The sequence below is a fragment of the Staurois parvus genome, unplaced genomic scaffold (genome assembly GCF_062004578.1).
Source record: "Staurois parvus isolate SC_StPar_1 unplaced genomic scaffold, SC_StPar_1.0 ptg000258l, whole genome shotgun sequence".
In the NCBI taxonomy this organism is placed as follows: domain Eukaryota; kingdom Metazoa; phylum Chordata; class Amphibia; order Anura; family Ranidae; genus Staurois; species Staurois parvus.
In genome coordinates, this window is record NW_028318054.1 from 7,275,076 (window position 1) to 7,297,166 (window position 22,091).

Consider the following 22,091-nt stretch of genomic DNA (forward strand, 5'->3'; position numbering starts at 1 on the left):
TTTGGGTGGGGGGGGAGGGGGGGGTTAATATTCTGCAAGATATTCGGGCCTAATAGGAGGAGACGAATTAGAAGAGAGATAGACAGAATCAAGAAAGATGGAAGAAATACAGTTTATAACATATAATGTGAATTGGTTGAATTGTCCTGGGAAAAGATTTAAGTTGTTTAAAGAGTTACATCACAGGGCAATGTCAGTGGTATTTTTACAGAAGACACATTTTGAGATAGAATCAAATGTGAAATTAAAATCCAAATATTATCCAACATGGTATTACGCTGACTCTCCAATCAAAAGAGCAAAGGGGGTGGCAATAGGATTGGCAAAGAATATGAGATTTGAGTTGGAAGATAGAAAGACTGACCCGGAAGGGAGATTCCTGTTTTTGAAGGGTAAACTACAGGGAATTGAATGTACACTAGCCAATATATATTGCCCCAACAAGAAACCTGAGATCTTTTTGAAGGGTTTTCTAAAAAAATTGATAGACTTTAAAAAAGGGCGTTTGATAATAGCAGGAGATTTAAATATTTGTATGGACCCACAAAAGGATGCAACCTCCCTCGTGCAGAGAGAGGGGGGTAGGTCTCTGAGAGCCTTGAAGAAGGCGATTCACGAGTACCAACTGGTGGACACCTGGAGAATGATGCATATGAAAGACAGACTATACCTTCTTCTCTAATGCACATGGGATATACTCGAGACTGGATTATATTCTAATAGAACATCAACTCATTGAAATGCTGGTTAAAATAGAAATAGAGACAAGAACTTTTTTGGACCATGCTCCAGTCATAATGAAAATAGGATGGGGAAAAGGTGGACGGGAGGTTTAGGATGGAGGTTGAATGAGGCTCTTCTCTTGGATGAGGATATTGTGCAGAAGATCAGGGAAGAGATTAAGGTATATTTCAAGGAGAATGAGACAGAGGAAGTATCGACAGCTACAGTATGGGAAAGTCATAAGGTATATATAAGAGGAATCTTGATTGCGATGGGAGCAAGGAAGAAAAAAGAAAGAAGAGAGAGGGTTAGTGGACTCTTAAAGGAAATCCTGGATTTGGAGCAGATACATAAGAAGAAAATAACAATAGAAACAAGACAGAAGTTAATGGATAAAAGAGACGAATTAGAGAGATTGATGGAAGAGGAGAGGAGAAGAGTATATAACAAAGTATTAAGTGAAAGATATAGATGGGGTGATAGACCAGGAAAATACTTAATGAGAGCCCTGAATAAAAAGAAAAACAGGAATTATATAGAAAAGATAAAAAGCCCTAAGGGGGAGTTGGTCCACTCAACTAAAGAAATCATTAAAGTATTCACGGAGTACTATAGAAAGTTGTATAACATCAGCCACCAAGGTTCACCAAGAGAAACTAGAGAAGGTATTAATGAAAAAAGGATGATATATTTAAAAAATGCGGGATTGCCAAAGCTCAGTGAAACACAACTGAACTCCTTGGATGCAGAAATTTCCCAGGAAGAAATAGAAGTAGCATTAAGAAGTACAGGGAGAGGGAAAAGCCCAGGCCCGGATGGTTATACAGTTAAGTACTATAAAAAATTTTGTGAAGTTCTGTTACCAAAGTTAAAGAAATATATGAATGACTTGGGAGGTGGGATGGAGGGGAGGAGGGAATCCCTTCAGGCCCATGTCGTTCTCATTCACAAGGAGGGAAAAGATCCTTCTCAGTGCTCTAGCTACAGACCAATTTCATTGTTGAACACTGATACCAAGTTGTACGCAAAGGTCCTAGCAAACAGGCTGAAAGATCTAATGCCCAAATGGATCCATGGAGACCAGGTGGGCTTTGTCCCGGGGAGAGAGGGTAGAGACAATGGGTTGAGAACTTTGATGCTTATCCAGAAAAGTAGAAAAGGGAAAGCACCGGTGGTGCTCTTGTCAATTGATGCTGAAAAGGCGTTTGATAGAGTGGACTGGGGCTTTATGATGGACAACTTGGAAGAGTTGGGGATTGGAGAGAGAATGCGTGAGTGGATAGGCAAATTATATTATTTATATAGGAAGCCCACCGCAATCATCACGGTAAATGGGGAGAGGTCGGAATCCATTGGGATGTCCAATGGAACAAGACAAGGATGCCCATTGTCCCCCATGCTGTTTGTTTTGACATTGGAACCCCTGCTATCAATAATAAGGAATAGTGGAGCCATAAAGGGAATACAGATAGAAAACATAGAACATAAAGTAGCGGCCTTTGCGGACGAGTTGCTGTTTTATGTAGGCAACCCCCGAATAACACTACCAAGTATAATGAAGATCCTGAAGAAATATGGTGAACAAATCTAAAAATTAACCCAACAAAAACAGAGATTCTGAACATTAATATACCAAAGAGCGAAAAAGAAAAGCTACAAAAAGAATTCCCCTTTATCTGGAGAGAAAAAGATATAAAATACCTAGGAATAAAACTTGCTACCTCATATAAACAACTGTATAGATTAAACTATATTTCCCTGATAAATGAGACTAAGGACGAACTAAAAAGATTAGAAGGAGGAAACCCATCATGGTTAGGACGTATAAACCTAATTAAAATGGTAATTATACCTAAAATACTCTATAGATTTCAAATGATCCCAATCAAACTCCCAGAGGTTTTTTTTAAGATAATGAGAAGAATGTTAACAAGATATATATGGAGGAATAAAAAACCAAGAATATCATATGAAACACTAAGTAGGACTAAAGAGAAAGGGGGGATGGGACTACCTGATGTCAAGAGATATTACAAAGCAGTAATTTTAGCAAGAATTTATGATTGGACTTTTAACTATAAGGGGAAAAGTTGGGTAAAAATAGAAAATGAACTGAGTGGAATTAATTTGAGTAAGATGATATGGGTTCCAGCACATTATAGAAGAATTAAAGAAAGCACAAGCACTTACACTTTAAATGTTTTAAGGACATGGGATAATTTACATAAACACATGAAATGGGAATTCAACTCTATATTAATGCCTCTTGCAAACACGGAGTTATTCCCTCCAGGAAAAGAGATATCAGGGAGATGGTTTAAAAAGGAAGATATCCAATTGAGAGATGTATTGGTAGAGGGGAAATTGAGAACATTTAAAGAATTAAAAGAGAGGGGAGGAGATATGTTTATTAAAATAGATGAGTGGAAATATCATCAATTAAAATGTTTTATTGGAACTCTCCCAAAACCTACGAGATTAAAAAAGGAGTGGAATATGTTTGAAAGGCTATTAGAAACACGTCGAGATGGGAAACACGGTGTCACAAAAATGTATAGAATACTCACAGAATTAGACACAGATACAAAGTTAATTTTTATAACAAATTGGGAAAGAGACATGGAGGTGGATATAGATGAAGATCAACAGAATAAGATATTTAGATTAGTTCACGAGAGTGTTAGTATGAGAGACGTTAAGATTAATTATAAGTGTTTGACACGATGGCATATTACACCGAGCACTGAGCACAGGATGAGGGGGGAGAATTCAAAAATGTGTTGGAGAGGATGTGGGGAGGAGGGCACGGTGTTTCATATTTGGTGGCAATGTCCAAAAATTCAGGTTTTCTGGAAGACAATAGTCAAATTAATAGAAATAATAACTGGAAATGACATACGATTAGACCCAACCATGTGTCTCCTACATAATGTTGAGACAACAGTAAATAAATACAAAGAATCAGGAGTATGGTACTACTTAAGTGCTGCAAAAGGGTTGATTCCCAAGTTTTGGTGGAAGACAGAGGTGCCGACGGAGGAGGATTGGATCAATAGGGTAATCCAGATTAGTAGAATGGAAAAATCTTATTATATTCAGGAAGACAGGTTGAAATTATACTATTCGCGATGGGAAAAATGGGAAAAATCAGGATTGAAAGAGAAATATAGAAAACTCTAAACTAGGAAGTTATTTAAAGTTATTGGGCCTTGAGAGATTGGAGATCTTGCAGAAGGGAGGGAGGGGGGAAGGGGGGAAAGGGTGGGTTGGGAGGGAAGGGAAAGAAAAGAGGTCAATAGAAGGGACAAAGTAGAAATGTATGGATTATTTATATGTATTGTGTCTCTTCTTATGGAATTTTTGTAATAACATGAAAAATTAATAAATATTTAAATTAAAAAAAAAAAAAAAAAGAAGGTGTAGTGATCCCAATGCATTTGTGTGTATGGAAATAAAAGCTATTAGGATTTTCAGCTTTATTCACTTTTTTCAACACACTGCTATTATTTTGAACACAACTGTATATCACCCTCACTCCTTTCTTCACCTTATTACTGTACTCATCAACTCCTGATAATTCTGAACCCACACACTAATAAAACCTCCAGCAGCCGCAATCCACACAATCTAGTTACTATTCCTCTTCTTCCTAGAACCAGCCTCCCCTTTTCCTGTGCCCTCTGGAATGCCCGCTCTGTCTGTAACAAACTCCTTTAACTTGCTTGCAATCACAGAAACCTGGCTTCATGAATCTGACTTTCCCTCTTCTGCTGCCATGGTTGTGTCCTCTGGACTCACTCTCCTAGGCCTAGTGGACGGAAAGGAGGGGGAGTAGGAATCCTCTTTTCCCCCTCAAAGCACTTTTCAGGTCCTCCATTCACCTCCCTCTCTGTCCCTCTCCTCATTTGAAGTTCACTGTATTAGTCTGTTCTCTCCAGTTTCTTAAGGAATTGCTGTTATCTATCATCCTCCTGGACAGGTATCAAGCTTCCTTGATGACTACTCTGCCTGGCTGCCTTACTTTCTCTCTTCTGAAATTCCCATTTTCATTCTTGATGACTTCAACATCCCTGTTAATCTTAACACTCCTGCTACCTCTAATATTTTGAGCCTAACCACTTCTTTTGACCTAAAACAATGGACAAATGCTTCTACTCCCTCGAATGGTAACTGCCTCAACCTTGTATTCTCCTACCTATACACTCCTTGCAACCTCACCAACTTTCCTCTTCCTCTCTCTGATCACTCCCTTATTAGCTTCACTCTCTTCTTCGCTTCCTCCTCCTTGTCTTCCAACTACCAAACAGTTACCCATAGAAACCTTTGTTATCTTAACCCTTCTCTTCTTTTTGTGGCAACAGACTGTCTCTATGACAAAATCTCAGCCCTGTCCTGCCCCCTTCTGTCTACAATAGTTCACTGTCATCCACCCTGGACACATTGTCCCCCCTCACTACACACAGAATTAGGCCCCAACTGCTGCAGCCCTGGCAAACAGACAATACCAGATGTGTCAAAACACATAGCCATGCGCTTGAACGTTTATGGCGTAAGACTAAGACCCAGCAAGACTTCGACCAATATAAATCTGCCCTTCAAAAATACAATTCTTGTCTCCACACTGCCAAACAGACCTATTTTATCACTCTCATTAACACCCTCTCACACAATCTCCATCAACTCTTTTTTACCTTTAACTCTCTACTTCGTCCTTCTCTACCTCCAACCACTAACTCACTCACTGCCCAGGAGATTGCTAATCACTTCAAAAATAAGACTGATACAATTTTTGATGAGATCTCCACTGTACAGATATCTACCTCACCCTACACTCCTTGTCCACCTGCACAATCTATACTTCCCTTATTTAACCCAAGCTACTATAGAGGAGGTTAGTAAACAATTTTTTAAAGCCCACCTAACACCTGCCCCCTGGACCCTGTTCCCTCGCAAATACTATGGTCACCCTCAGGCTCTATCCTTCATTCTACTTCAACTCATATCTTCAATCTCTCCCTTTCTACTGGCATCTTCCCCAACTCTCTAAAACATGCACTAGTCACTCCAATACTTAATAAAGCCTCGTTGGATCCCGCCAATCTTGGCAACCTAAGACCCATCTCCATACTACCTTTTGCCTCCAAACTCCTTGAACGTCTAGTCTACAACCAGCTGAGCTGCCACCTTATTGAAAATAACCTTCTCGGTCCCCTTCAGTCTGGAATTTGCCCACAACACTCCACAGAAACTGGTAAAACTCACAAACAACTTACTAACCACTAAAACCAATGGTCACTATTCTGTACCCTTGCTCTAGGACCTCTCCGCTGCCTTTGACACAGCTGACTACCCCCTCCTCCTCAAAAAACTATTTACTTGGTCTCCGTAACTATACTCTCCGTTGGTTTGAATCTTACCTATCTCACTGTACCTTCAGTGTCACTTACAACTCTACTTCCTCCTCTCCTACTCCTCTTACTGTCGGGGTCCCCCAAGGTTCTGTCCTTGGACCTCTCCTATTCTCGATCTACACTTCTTCCTTGGGTCAGCTGATAGCTTCCCATGGTTTCCAATACCATTTCTATGCTGATGCTCCCAAGACCATCTGCTCTCTAGTTCCCATGTCACCTCCTCCCATGCTCACCTCCAGGACTTCTCCCGAGCTTCTCCCATCCTTTGGAATTCTCTACCCCAATCTGTCCGGCTGTCTCCTAATCTATCCACCTTTATACAATCCCTGAAAACCTTTCTCTTTAAAGATGTTTATCCTGCTTCTACCTAGTAAACAGCCATTTTTTCCTCCATCAGCTCATCCCCCCCACAGCTATTATCTTTTGTATCACTCAACCCTTCCTCCTAGATTGTAAGCACTAACAAGCAGGGCCCTCTGTTTCTTCTTGTACCAAATTATATTGTAACTGTAATGTCTACCTTCATTTTGTAAAGCGCTGCGCAAACTGTTGGCGCTATATAAATCCTGTATAATAATAATACTGAACACGCAGGCCTCCTCTGCTGTGTCATTTTGGGTTAATGCTTGCATAGTATGACTTGAGTTAGAGCCTTGGCACTGCAATGTTTATTCTATGCTGTCTGATTCCTGGGGACAATGCTAGGGGTGAAAACAGAAGGGGGAGGGTGATCAAGTGGGGCACACCAGACACAATCTGTGAAGAGTGTATTCCTGACTTGTCCCCAGAACTCTCTGTGCTACTTAATCCAGACTCCTGAACTTTGTGCTTTATTTAATCCTGACCCCTGAACTCTGTGCAGTACATACTTCTAACATCTGCACTCTGTGCTTTACTTAATCTTAATCCCTGAATTCTCTGTGTTACTTAAAACTAACCCCTGAACCACACACACACGTGTTATAATACTGACTCTTGCACTCTATGCACTAATTACTACTGACTCCTAAATTCTGTGCGTTACTTAAGCCTTACCTCTGCAGTCTGTGAATTAACTAATCCTGAACACTGAACTCTGTGTTACCTAATCCTGACTGCTGAATTCTGTGTGTTACTTAATGCTAACCCCTAAACTGCGTGTGTTACCTAATCATAACCCCTGAACCATGTGTGTTACTTATTCCTGACCCTGTATTCTGTTTCTTTCTAATATTGACCTCTGAACTCTGTGCATCACTTACTCCTAATGTCAGCACCTGTGGTAGTGAGCTCTTTGATCCACAACTTGGGGTTCCCCAGGGCGCAGAGTCTAAGCCCCAGCCTGCTTCTTTACCAGGGCCCCTGATGGTGGGAATGGACTTGCAGCAGGCTAGGACCAGGTCACGGCCCCCACGTACACCCAGCTGAGGTAGAGGAGACTGCTAGCGGGAGCAGGGTACAACGGAAGTAGACACAGTAACTCCAGTAGGCAAGCCGAGGTCAGGACAGGCAGAAAACAAGCAGGGTCAGGAACGAATCCGGGGTCGGTACACAGATAGGCTATAAGGCTTCTCAGTAGACCACAAGGGAGCTCCAACAACAAGACATTGCTGAGGCAAAGTGGGACAGACTGAGCATGTCTTAAATAGACAAGCCAGCTAGGAGGTGGCCCAGAAAGTGATGAAAGGGAAGCACATAAAACCCAGAGGACAGCAGACGACTCCCACAGGTGAGCACAGACAAACGCACATGTGAGAAATCAAGAGCAGCAAGGAGGTAAGAATAAACACACAAGAGGCTGCAGGCTAACTTGTGACACCTGATCCCTGCACTCTGTGCATTGCTTAATCCTGACCACAGTAGTCTCTGCTTTACACTCTTGGCCTATAGCAGCATAGGCTCAGGTTTTATGTAACCATACAATTTAAGCCCTGTTTACTGTTACCCTCCAATTTGGCCACATCCACAATTCACTGCTGCACACTATGCATGCTGCATTATTGCTCTTCTCGTGGTGTCCAAGGTATTTCATCTATATACCTTGAATTTCTGCTTCTTGTTTCAAAATTCTGTGAACAATTGTTTCAGGGTGTGTTAAGGGTGTTTGAGGGTGTGGCTACAAATGAGGATGTGGTTTTCTGGGCATAATAAATGTGGGCATGATCAGTAGGGTGTCCCCAGATTTCATTTTAAAAATTTGATGACCTTACCACACTAATCTTCTGTTTCTAAAGAACAATACATATAAAAAGATTTTGGGTGTTTCCCTTTTCTTTTGCACCTAACTATAGCATATACATTGCCTCTACATTATAACATGTTAACATTACATATTTAATATTTTTAAAAGATTTACTGGTTGGAATCTCCAGTCTTCCACAGTATGCCCAAGGTCATTTCGCATTTAATTGGACTATTTACAACAGAATTTATTATACTGAGATCAATCTGTATTTAAGAACGTTGGCTTTATAGATAGGTGGGGACCTTTTCTTAATTCATTATCCACAAAGCAAATTAGCTTTTTACATTTCCAAGAAAAAGTTAAAATTACATTTACTTATGGCATATCCTTTCCTAGTTGTCTTTAGATATAAGATCCATGATGGCATCAGTTTTGTTTCTTCTGTATTTATTAGGGGTCTATTTGTGTTTATCATTTGAGAGTCATACAATGTTTATCCAAGATTCACATTTTTCTGATTAGATTCAACTGGATAAATGGGTGACCCCTGGGTAAAAGTTATGTCAATATTGTGTGAAAACATGTATAGGGCTCCTTGAAATAATTTAGCTTTATGCCTCATTTTATTTTGCTTTATGCCTTGTTTTCTTTCTTAACTTTACAAAAGGTATTCAAGGTATTTTTAATTGACTTCATTGAATTGAGTATTTATCACATTATCTGTTCTGTGTAATGCTTGAAGCCTTACTTGTGCCAAACTGGAAAGGTAGAGCCTGTTTCAAGTTTTCATTGCTGTTTGTGTTCCTAGACCTGTGTCTGCCAGAACAGGACATAATGGGAAATCTCTCAAAGACAAAAACATGAACACATTTTAAAGGGAGTGATTATTAACTGTGACAATGTTTTAATTGTTGCCGATACCTGCCTGTCCCAGGGATAAATGTACCACCCATTACTTGTGCTGACATAAAGAAAGGAACAAATGGAAATCTCCCCAATAGGGTAACAAACTTAAATAAAAACCTAACAGAAGTTTAGTTTTTTGGGGGGTTAGACTTGAACTAGTTTTGTTATAACAAAGATGGCCCTATTTTTGCCACAGGTATATAAACAGTTATTTGGCATGCTGGAAAAACAGTGAATTGGTTGGTCTTCAAAAAACCAATGTCCAACCTTCCGTAAAAAAGTTCCATGTTCTAGTTTAACAAAAAAGCAACCATTTGCCAAACTGGAATAAACCTGGTTAACTTCTACAGAGAAAGAGGGAACAGCTTAGAGGTAATGACATATTTGTGTCATAATACTGTGCTAAACATGCCAACTTACTTACTCAAAGACCATATAAGCCTGTTTATAAATGTGACATGCCTCTATATAATTATGAAAAATGGGAGCACAGCAACAGGTTCATAAAAACTCAGTCCTCTCCAGCAGCATATACAATACTTAATCTCTTTTCACTCCCCCTCCATTTCATTCAGCTATAGGGTGAAGTAATGTCCTGGGTAAGCTTTGAGCTGATGCAATCACACCTTACACAGTGATATGGAAGTTGTGTGACAGCATTGATTGCCCAGGGCTGTCACATGAAATGAGTTACATCCTCCTCCATACTCATAGGTATCAGGTATTCACTTCCAAGCACTGATCAAAATTTAGGATGGAACAAAGGAAAGGTAAGCATATGCTGTTGAGGGGTTGGATGAATAAAGAAAACCCTATTACTTTTATTTGAATAAAGAAAGCAGAGGTTTTTTTCAGATTAATGTAGAACTCCAACCTGTATGTTTTATTACTTTTTTTTATTCTTCCCTTACATTAAATAAAAGGGTTTGCCAATATCAATCATACCTTGACTGTTCCAATGAGAGGCACCTTACTTTATAATGCTTGCTATGTACATATTTAACTCTTCAGTTGGGCCTTTGCTCTTCTCAACCTTTTACTTCAGCTATAGCCCTCCAAACTCTATAAAGCAGTGTGTTTCTTTCATTGTGCATGGATTGATTCATGTTATCTTTTTGTATTGTAAAACTCAATAAAAAAATCTATTGAAAAAAAATGGTTTGCCAAGCTTTGCTTATCCTCTTCATACTCCACTGCTGTCTCCAGATTTCGCCTTGGTCTTGTTAGAGTTAAAGCATGTTGTTGATTAACTGTGCTAGAGATGCAAATAATCAAGCCTGAATTATTTCACTTGTAAACTAATTCATCTAAAATTTTGTTGGTCTAGTAAAAGTCTTTTCTGCAATTATTTGATCCTGAAACTATCTTCCAAAAAAATTCCTGATGAATTTACCAACAATAAAATGATGATCTAAGGCTGAAAAATGTTGTCTCCAACTTCTGAAAAAGTAAAAATCCTCATAATAGAGTTTATTATTTCTCATTGATTGTTCTCTCCCCCTTTTAGTAAATTAACCCCAATGTGCACTTTATACCTATAGACACCAAAAAAAGTTGTTGACATATAGTACATGCAGTCTTCACTACTTGTCTCCCCTTTCCTTTGATCCTTTTACTATTTTTGAGTTTCTTACTATAGCAGTGAAATGTATTTTTCAACAAATACTGAATGTATCAAAAACCAAAAAGCTAGCACTATTAGTTTTGGCCTGATCTAATTTTTCATTGGGTTAAGTTGGACTTGTACACTGATATAGCATTTCACATTTATTGCATTTTTTTTATATTTTACATACCTGAATACCCAGTAATGTCCATTGCTTTTAGATTCCTACATTTTATTACTGTTAAGGTCAAGCGTCCAGCAGTAGGTAGATAACACAGAGAGAACATGATTTCTCCAAGGTCCACACTTTCCTTAAAACAGAAAATGAAAAAGTTACCAAATGAAATAAAAAAAGGATTAAAACTTCTATGTGACCAGCTTTTTTGGAGCACATTGACATTAGGCTGATGATTTTACCCATATTAGAGTTATGCATGTTTCTTAGGTTTGTATTTCAGAAACTGAAATGTCAAGGATCTGCTGATGTCCCAGGAGACCACAGATAAAATATTCATCATAAAACATCACTGAGGTTATAACAAAGCACCTTCTGTACAACATTCATAGTCATGCAGACCTCTAAATAAACTTTGTAAAGATTCATAAAAATGAAAGACATCAATCAATAAAGTCATATTCAAATTACAGCCAGAGAAAGCTCACCACTAACATACTGAGAAATGCTAAACACATTAATTTTGTTGGACAAGGAAAATCACTCTTATTTTATCAAAAATATGACAACAGTATTACTTATGAAAACAATAACAAAAAACAGTGCATTGCTTACTTGGGCTCATGCACACACAATGTTTTTACGCTACTTTTAGGGGAGTCTGGCGTTTCTTCTTTTTTTCTGCCTCTAAATGCCCCCTCCATGTTAACCTATATGTCTATGCACAAATAGGCATTCAGAGAAGTTTATAGGCAGAAAAAAAAACACTTCCAGCATGTCCAGGAGCAGCTGCGTTTTGTCAGAAAAATACACTTGATGCATGTAAAAGCGTCTAAATATGCATTATTGTTAGGCACGTGAAGCTCTTGACTGTTAGTTCATTTCAGTAGCCAGAATTCTGGTCAATGAAATGAATTAATGCCCAAGCACTTTACACTCATAACCATGTTTACACATGTCAAGCTTTTTTTCTGCAAAAACCTGGCTGACAAGAGGAAAGGTGTTTAGAAAAGGTTAGCTAGTGCCCTGTGTGCATGTGGCTTTATTGTTTAGTTTTATTTTTAACCCTTTTGCTGTCAGGCCCTGCACTCCACTTTTAAACACCTAATTTTTCATTGCTTTTTTTTCCCTTACAGCTTTCAGAGTTTATAAAACACCCCCCAAACCATATATGTTCTGAAAGCACATGACCAGTAGTATAAAATAAGGTGCCTCTGATTTGTAAGGTCCTGTGATATTTGCGCAAATGTTTATCAAAGCAATATTTTCACTGAAAATACACTAAAATCATTATTAGCAGACAAAAACACAGCAAATTTTACAAAATTCCTGCTAAATATAAAATGTTAACTTGTATTGGGTTAATAAATAAAAAATATTTGTAAATTTTAAATTGTGCCATTTTGCAAAATGGTGAAAATCGAACACGCAAAAATTTAACTATTCAAATTTCTCAAAAAATCTGGAGGTTTTCATTTTTCACCTACAGCTTTCAGAGTTTGTAAAATACCCCCAAATCATATATTTTCTGAGAACACATTACGAAAAAAAGGTGCAACTGATTTGTAAGGCAATGCGATATTTGTGAAAATGTTTATGAAAACAATGTTTTTGCTAAAAATACACTAAAATCTTTTGTAGCAGATAAAACTAATTTGTAAAGACTAAACCTGTGTTGAGTTAATAAATAACAAATATATGTACATTTTTAATTGCACCTCTTTGCGAAATGGTGAAAATCGGATGTACACAAATATGTAAACATCCAAATTTCTCTGAAAATCTGAAGGTTTTCATTTTTCACTTTCACAGCTTTTAGAGTTTGGAAAAGGCCACCAAAACTATATATTTTCTGAAAGCACATGACCAGTAGAACAAAATGAACATGCTACTAATTTTTAGGATCCCGCGATATTTGCGCAAATGTTTTTCAAAAGTATATATTCACTAAAAATGCACTAAAACCAATATTCGTAGATAAAACACAGCAAATGTTACAAAATTCCTGCTAAATTCCTACTAAATACAAAAGCTTAACCTGTGTTAAATTAATAAATTACAAATAATTGTAAATTTGAAATTGCTCCTTTTTGCGGAATGGTGAAAACCGAACATACGCAAAATTTATCTACAAATTTAGAAGTTTTAATTTTGCAATTACAGAGTTTGTAAAAGAACTCCAAAACCATACATATTCTGAAAGCACACGACCAGTAAAATAAAAAAAAAAAGGTACTACTGACTTTTAAGGACTTGCGAACATATTTGTGCAAATGTTTATCAAAACAATAATTTTGTTAAAAATACACTAGAATCATTAATAGGAGATACAAACACAGCAATTTTTACAAAATTCCTACTAAATATAAAAGCTAAACCTGTATTATATTTGTAAATTTTAAATTGCGCCTTCTTGCAAAATGGTGAAAATCAAACGTATGCAAAAAAATGTAAATAACATAATTTCTTATTTCCCTTACAGTTTTCAGAGTTTGTAAAAGACTGCCAAACCAAATATTTTCTGAAAGCACATGACCAGTAGCATAAAAAGAAAGTTCTACTGATTTTTAAGACCACGCAATATTTGCGCAAATGTTTTTTATGTCACTATTTTCACTAAAAAACACTAGAATCCCTATTTGCACTCCTCATAAACACAGCATAACTTACAAAACTCTTGCTAAATTCCTACAAAGGCCTCGTTCACATGGAGTATACTAAAGCGTACGCCCATGGATGGCTGTGTTTACCTGCTTGGGACTGCACAGGTGTTCTGTGCATCATTGTGCCGGCAATCCTATTCGTGTCAGTTGGGATGCACCTGCTGCAAATACAGATTAGATATCAAATGCAGACAGTGGGAGTCCAGGGACATGCACTCACGTGGATGTCAAGTTGGGAGCAGTGGTTGTGTCCCTGTGCAGCTAAAAATGGCCACAACTGTAGTAGGACCCATGTGAACGAAGCCTTTTACACATGCAATTGGGAAGCAGCAAAAATGCACAGTTGAGCTGCATTTCTGCCGCCCGCCTACCACCCCCCTGTAAGCTGCAATAGACAGCGAGGGGGTTTAAATGCTGTGGCTGCGCTGCTTCATGCCTGAGGCACAGTTGATCCGACTTGTAGTGATGCCGCCTTCTGAACGCTACACATTCAAGTCTGAGGAAGCGCTGCAAAGGCCCAACAACTGCGTGCAATGCACACATTTGCATTGCATTTATCACCAAAAATGGGGTTATAACAGGTGGTGAGGAGGCATTGAATCACTTCATCACCACCTGTCAGTAGCCTCTGGAGCGCAAACCGAACGCGGATCAGGTTTCAGCTGCAAAGGAAATTTAGATGCATGTCTAAATCTACCCTTACTAGGTTATTTATTTTTATAAATTATTACAATTTTATTTATTTATTTTTTTAGATTTTTACATCTTTTTTGGGGGGGGGGCTTTGGGGAGATATCAAGGATCTAAACAGCCCTTAATGTATCTTTTTAGATATAGAGAATGGGACTGAAGGCAGTTCCTTTCTCTGCAACCTGGGCTGCGCTGTAATGAATGGGATAGGAGTCTGTACAGAGACTCCATCCTATTCATTCACAAACTTACATGTAGTAAACGCAATTTTACTGAAATGAACAAGAGCTTATAGCAGAGGAGGAATGTAGGTCCGTACGGTGTATGGACCTGGCCTGCTGGAGGCAGTGCTGTAGGTCCATAGGTTGTACGGACCTGGCAGTGAAAGGGCTAAAGATACTTATCTGTCTTATTTCCCACTCTGTTAATCTTTCCTTTTTTGTGGGATACCACTGCTGAACCCTCTGCTTCATACGCACTTCCCTGTGGCCTGTGGTTCTTTTTTTTTTGTTGCTACTTTATCCTCTAATGATGTGTGGCCTGCAGCTAGAACCATAGAACACTTAAAGGGACCAGCTTTAAAACCCAACTCCAGGAAACCTAAAAATTCATAAAGACCAATGCATGATCTGTAGTCTTGCATTTAATGTGAGGAAGCCAAGGAACAGTCCACTGCTGGAGAAGAGGGGAGCACCATCTGCCAGGGGAGTGGAGGATCAGCTAAGCAAAACAGCATTTCCATTCCCTAGATATAAAGGAAAAATAAATCATTGTAGGAGGATGCAACTCCACTGCAAGGGGGAATTTTCAAGTTTCTTGGAGTTGAGCTTTAAAGTAAATCTATAATTTTGCCATGATAGCCATAGTAGCAATTTATATTTAAAGGAGATGCCATAGGCAGGCTGTACTCACCTCACCAGCATGTAACAGTGCTGGGTCCCAACTAAGCATTCAGGAACCTAGCATTTTCAATATGGGGGGGGGGAAAGGGGACTGTTATATGTTTCCCCAATACCTGGAATATTATACACTGCTCAAAAAAATAAAGGAACACTTTTTAATCAGAGTATAGCATCAAGTCAATCAAACTCCTGAGATATTGATCTGGGCAGTTAAGTAGCAGAGGGGGTTGTTAATCAGTTTCAGCTGCTTTGGTGTTAATGAAATTAACAACAGGTGCACTAGATGGGCAACAATGATATGACCCCACGAATGGTCTTACAGGTGGAGGCCACTGACTTTTTTTCCTACTCATCTTTTCTGACTGTTTTTCACTAGTTTTGCATTTGGATAGGGTCAGTGTCACTACTGGTAGCATGAGGCGATACCTGGACCCTACAGAAGTTGCACAGGCAGTCCCACTCCTCCAGGATGGCACATCAATACGTGCCATTGCCAGAAGGTTTGCTGTGTCTCCCAGCACAGTCTCAAGGGCAGGGGAGGATATTCCAGGAGACAAGCAGTTACTCTTGGAGAGCTAAACAAGGCCGTAGAAGGTCCTTAACCAATCTGCAGGATCAGTATCGCTCCTTTGTGCAAGGAGGAACACGATGAGCACTGCCAGAGCCCTACAAAATGACCTTCAGCAGACCACTGGTGTGAATGCCTCTGACCAAACAATCGGAAGCAGACTTCATGAGGGTGGCCTGATGGCCCAATGTCCTCTAATGGGCCCTGTGCTCACTGCTCCGCACCATAGAGCTCAATTGGCATTTGCCATTGAACACCAGAATTGGCAGATCCGCCACTGGCACCCTGCGCTTTTCACAGATGAGAGCAGATTCCCCTAAACACATGTGACAGACATGAAAGGGTCTGGAGAAGCCTTGGGGAATGTTATGCTGCCTGTAACCTCATTCAGCATGACCGTTTTGGTGGTGGGTCAGTGATGGTCTGGGGAGGCATATCCATGGAGGGATGTACAGACCCTGACTGTCATTAGGTATCGGAATAAAATCCTTGGACCCATTGTCAGACTCTACACTGGTGCAGTGGGTCCTCGGTTCTTCCTGGTGCACAACAACGCCCGGCCTCATAGTATGCAGGCAGTTCCTTGAGGATGAAGAAATTGATACCATTGAATGGCCCCCACGCTCGCCTGACCTAAATCCAATAGAACACCTCTGGGATATCACGTTTCGGTCCATCCAAAGCCGCCATGTTGCACCTCAGACTGTCCCAGAGCTCAGTGATGCCCTGGTCCAGATCTGGGAGGAAATACTCCAGGACACCATTCGTTGTCTCATTAGGAGCAGGCCCTGATATTGTCAGGCATGCATACAAGGATGTGTGGTCCATACAAACTACTGAGTACTTGTCAGGAATGGACTCGCCAATGGTGGTGGGACTCACCTGCCTTGTGGGCTGCAGTACCAAGGCTGGCCTGCGGGTGCTCTCAGCAGCCAGAATCTTACTCCTGCAATCAGGCCATCACCTGAGGCTGATTGCAGGAGGTGTATTTCAGCAGGACCAGGCCTGTGATCAGTGCCTTGGTGTTGTTTCCCATGAGCCCCTGTACCTTGTATCCTGTGTTCCTGTTCCTCTGCCTATCTGATTTGTTGCCGACCCTGCCTGATCCTGACCTCTGCTGACTTCTCCTGCTCTGACTCCTGGCTCGTCCCTGACTATTCTTCTGCCTACTCCTATGCTGTTTGACCTCCTGTTGCTGTACCTTGGCTCGTGACCCGTTTACTCTTTGCCTGCTGCTTTGTACTGATCTGCCTCCACCGTTACCGACCTGGCTTCTCTGACCACGCTACACTCCATACTGTCACCCATCCATCCCGCACGGATCCAGTCACTAAAACTGCCAGCCCCTTCACATCAGGTTTTTCCCCAGGACATACCCTCAGCGGATCCCTCTACCACAGTTGGGTGCACTCAGGGGCCGCGACCTGGTCTCAGTCTTGCATCAAGTCCATCCCCACCATCAGGGGATCTGGTGAAAAGGCAGACTGGGGCTTAGACTCTGCGCCCTGGGGAATCCTGTTCTGTGGGTCACTAGAGATCCCGCCGGGTGGTGCCTGACAGTACCTTCCGGCCTGCCTGACCATTCCACCTCTCCAGCCTGACTACGCCTGTGTTCCAGAAGCCTGCTGTTTCCCTGTGTCAGTCCACACATCTCTGGTCATACCCGGATCCCTGACAGTACTATTTTGAGTTGCTGCAATGAAATTTCAGCAAAATGACTAGCCTTCTGCATAATGTTTTCACTTTGAATTTCGTGGTGTATTTGAACTCAGCCTTCTGTAGGTTGATCATTTTCATTTCCATCAAACGATGGGGCATTCTTACATTCCTAACACATTAACCAGTCCATATCAGTATAGATATGCAGCATGATATTTTTCCCCTTTAAGATCTGATGTGTTTTCAAAGTGTTCCTTTAATTTTTTTGAGCAGTGTATATTATAGGGCTGTGGTGGAGGACCAGAGCAGCTGATGTAATGTGGGGAAGATAAGTAAAGCCTGCCTATGCTGTTACTTTGCCTAATATTGGCAAGACAGAGGGTTGCTGTAATAGCTATAAATTTCAATATAAAATCAGGCTTCTAAAACAGGTGAATGCTAATTGAATGGTCAGTATTAATGCAAGAATTAGGAGTGCTTATTGCTTTGCAGAAATGTTTCCCAAGATCACCGTTTCATTGTTCTCATAAACAAAATCTTAAACGGCAGATTTTTGCTTTGGTATTATTATAATATACTAATATGAAAAGAGTAAATTGAAATTGATATGAAACATGGAGTAATATAATGGAGTTGTTTAATTCGCAATAAAATAGCTGCATCTGTAGACATAATCAAACCACACACTAATAAATGCATAATATATTATGGTAAAGAAAAGTGTGCTTATGGTACTTTTAAAAAAGTCACAAAAAATATTAGTGAACTTAACCACTTGCCCTCCAGAGGATTTACCCCCTTCCTGACCAGGACATTTTTTGCGATACAGTGCTGCGTTACTTTGACAATTGCGCGGTCATGCAATGCTGTACATAAATTAAATTTATCTCCTTTTTTTTCCCACAAATAGAGCTTTCTTTCGGTGGTATTTAATCACCTCTGCAGTTTTTTTTTTTGCACTATAAACAAAAAGACCAACAATTTTGAAAAAAATATATTTTTGACTTTTTTGCTATTAAACATGTCAACTGAAAAAATAAAAAAAATCAAATTTCGCCAAAATGCACACTGCTACATGTCTTTGCGTAAATATGCGTAAATTAATTGGTTTACATGAAAGTAAGTAAGCATCTACAAATGGCTGTATATATACTGGAATTTGTATTTTTATTTTCTTTTATACTAGTAATGGTGGCGACTTATAGTGGGACTGCGGGACTGTGGCGGGCATTCTGACAATGGGTGTGAACTGACTAACTGCTACTGACATCCCCAGTGACACTAATACAGTGAATAAAAAGCACTGACACTGTACTAATGACACTGGGCAGGAAGGGGTTAACTTTTGGGTGATCAAAGGGTTAACTGTGTGCTGTGTGTGTTTTACCTTGGAGACATGCTGCTTTGTATTTCTCTGCTGTGCAGAAGTACAAAGCAGCATTTCCTTGCTGGCAGGAGAGAGACCTGTTTGGTTTACACACAGGTCTCTCCCCTGTCAGCTTTACACGGCGATCGCCAGGTGTCGGCGGGGAATCTCCAGCTGAGACCCAGTGATTGACATGCCTAACCACCAATGGCAGCGCTTGTAGGGTGGTGCGCGCGCACGCTCCCTACCCGGAAATGCAAATCACGTATATATACATGATTTTGCGCAGCTCTGTAGCAGCAGTTCTATAGGGTGGTGGGAAAGTGGTTTTTAAAGTAACACTAAACTATCCTGTTTCCAAAAATAATCCATACACATTCGCTACTTAATGGCTGTGCAATCTACTATTATGAAATATTTTCTTGCTGTGTTTTTCTGCTTTCTTGTATTATTCTCTGTCAGCACTCTCCTTTTCCTCTCCACTTTTGTTTGTTTGCAAAGAGCAGTGGACATTAGTAGCAGTCATGTACACGCCAAGCATATAGATACCTAACATGCCATGCTTTAAAATTGCGTATGCCCATCTCTATAGGTGATGCTTTAAAAACCTTTACAAGTTACCATTTTAGAGATACATAGGATGTCTGGTACTAGAATTACTGTTCTTCCTCATATGTGTGGTTCGATTGCTGTTTACATATGTGTGCAGGACCTACCTTCGTGTTCTCTTTTGCGTGTGAGCACAGGGGGAATGGGAGCACTTTAACTATTTAAAATTATTATTTATTTTATTTAAATGTATTTTTTTCCACTTTACCTTAATTTATTTATTTTTTAAAAATTAACTTTATTGCTATTACAAGGGATGAACAACATCCCTTGTGATAGCATGGGCAGTGCCAAGTCCTCTTTATGAAGAGATCTGGGGTCTAAGAGATCCCCAGATCTCTCCTTTGGCCTCCAAACCATCTGAGATTTGATCAGATGCTGTACATGCCAGTAATGTCTTGTAAAAAAAGAAACTGAAACCAGAAGTGACAAAATCTTCACTGCTTCCAGTTTCTGATGTCACACAGCAGGAGGAATATGTTAATTCCTTTCCCTGTGTGCAGGGAAGCAGATGCTGCCGGCTGGATCAGTCCCAGGCTCCCATATAAGACAAGAAAACCCGGGAAAGGAGGTAGTGGGGAGAATCAGCTGCTAAAAAAACTGTACCATGATCATGATTGTAGTCTTTCATATGATTGTGTAAAAATGTTCATATTTGTGGCCATAAACGCTTTAATAAATGATCTATTTCTTTTCCAGCTGACCTCTCTCAATAGGAATAATCAATCTATAGCGGAAAACCCAATCAATTGGTATGCCACACATGGGAGAGTAGATTTTGATCGGTATTGGAAGATACTATCACTATTCAAACTCATAATCTGATTGGTGAAATCACCAAGGTATCTCAGTGCTGCCAATTGATTCAAAACGATTGATCATTTTCCACACCTGTCGATCAACTCAGTTTGATGGCATCCAATCTAAATTGAACAGAAGGGAAACTATAGATAGTACTTTTCTGTTTCAATCACATTGAGCAGATAATAAAATCGAAGTGTTTACGGCCACCAAGATTTTTAAACAAAACATGCCTAAGACAGATTGCATATTCCTTCCCCCTAAACTAGTAAGTTAGAAATCACTGGTCTATAGCACAGCAGAGTACCTCCATTAAATAATGCTCTGCTGATCAGAGTTGGATTTCTTTTTCCATTAAATGAAAGCAGATCTAATGTCAGATACATTTTTATGGTAAGGGGAGGTATGCTAAGTAACATATAAGTGTAATAGCTACAGGTATTTATTTCCCATTACAGGGATCACAGTATTCACCAGGAAATGCTTTCAACAGCTTTCTATTAGAATCATGGAGCCATTTTTATTCGGGACCAGCATCTACTTGCTGAGAAGCTGGCTCATAGATGTCACAGTCATGTAATCCTGGTTTCCCTGCAGATATTGGCCATGTTCACAGATGTTGGACACAGATTAACCCTCTGCTGCAGCCTTCTGTAGGTTGATCATTTTCATTTCCATCAAACGATGGGGCATTCTTACATTCCTAACACATTAACCAGTCCATATCAGTATAGATATGCAGCATGATATTTTTCCCCTTTAAGATCTGATGTGTTTTCAAAGTGTTCCTTTAATTTTTTTGAGCAGTGTATATTATAGGGCTGTGGTGGAGGACCAGAGCAGCTGATGTAATGTGGGGAAGATAAGTAAAGCCTGCCTATGCTGTTACTTTGCCTAATATTGGCAAGACAGAGGGTTGCTGTAATAGCTATAAATTTCAATATAAAATCAGGCTTCTAAAACAGGTGAATGCTAATTGAATGGTCAGTATTAATGCAAGAATTAGGAGTGCTTATTGCTTTGCAGAAATGTTTCCCAAGATCACCGTTTCATTGTTCTCATAAACAAAATCTTAAACGGCAGATTTTTGCTTTGGTATTATTATAATATACTAATATGAAAAGAGTAAATTGAAATTGATATGAAACATGGAGTAATATAATGGAGTTGTTTAATTCGCAATAAAATAGCTGCATCTGTAGACATAATCAAACCACACACTAATAAATGCATAATATATTATGGTAAAGAAAAGTGTGCTTATGGTACTTTTAAAAAAGTCACAAAAAATATTAGTGAACTTAACCACTTGCCCTCCAGAGGATTTACCCCCTTCCTGACCAGGACATTTTTTGCGATACAGTGCTGCGTTACTTTGACAATTGCGCGGTCATGCAATGCTGTACATAAATTAAATTTATCTCCTTTTTTTTCCCACAAATAGAGCTTTCTTTCGGTGGTATTTAATCACCTCTGCAGTTTTTTTTTTTGCACTATAAACAAAAAGACCAACAATTTTGAAAAAAATATATTTTTGACTTTTTTGCTATTAAACATGTCAACTGAAAAAATAAAAAAAATCAAATTTCGCCAAAATGCACACTGCTACATGTCTTTGCGTAAATACAGTCATGGCCGAAATTGTTGGCACCCTTGATATTTCTCCAGGAAATCATGTATTTCTCACGAAACGTATTGCATTAACACATGTTTTGCTATACACATGTTTATTCCCTTTGTGTGTATTGGGACAAAACAAAAAAAGGGAGGAAAGAAAGCAAATTCGACATAATGTCACACAAACCTCCAAAAATGGGCTGGACAAAAGTATTGGCACCCTTTCACAAC

The 22,091-nt window shown here is 39.5% G+C and overlaps 1 protein-coding gene across 1 annotated transcript in view; it reads right to left on the minus strand.

The window, feature by feature from the left end:
* Window positions 1-22,091, minus strand: part of SYT6 (synaptotagmin 6) — a 602,681-nt gene that overhangs the window by 61,268 nt on the left and 519,322 nt on the right. The window contains exon 4 of the mRNA XM_089681083.1: window positions 11,001-11,121. Coding sequence (XP_089537209.1) covers window positions 11,001-11,121 — 121 coding nt within the window. The remainder of the gene's footprint in view (window positions 1-11,000; window positions 11,122-22,091) is intronic.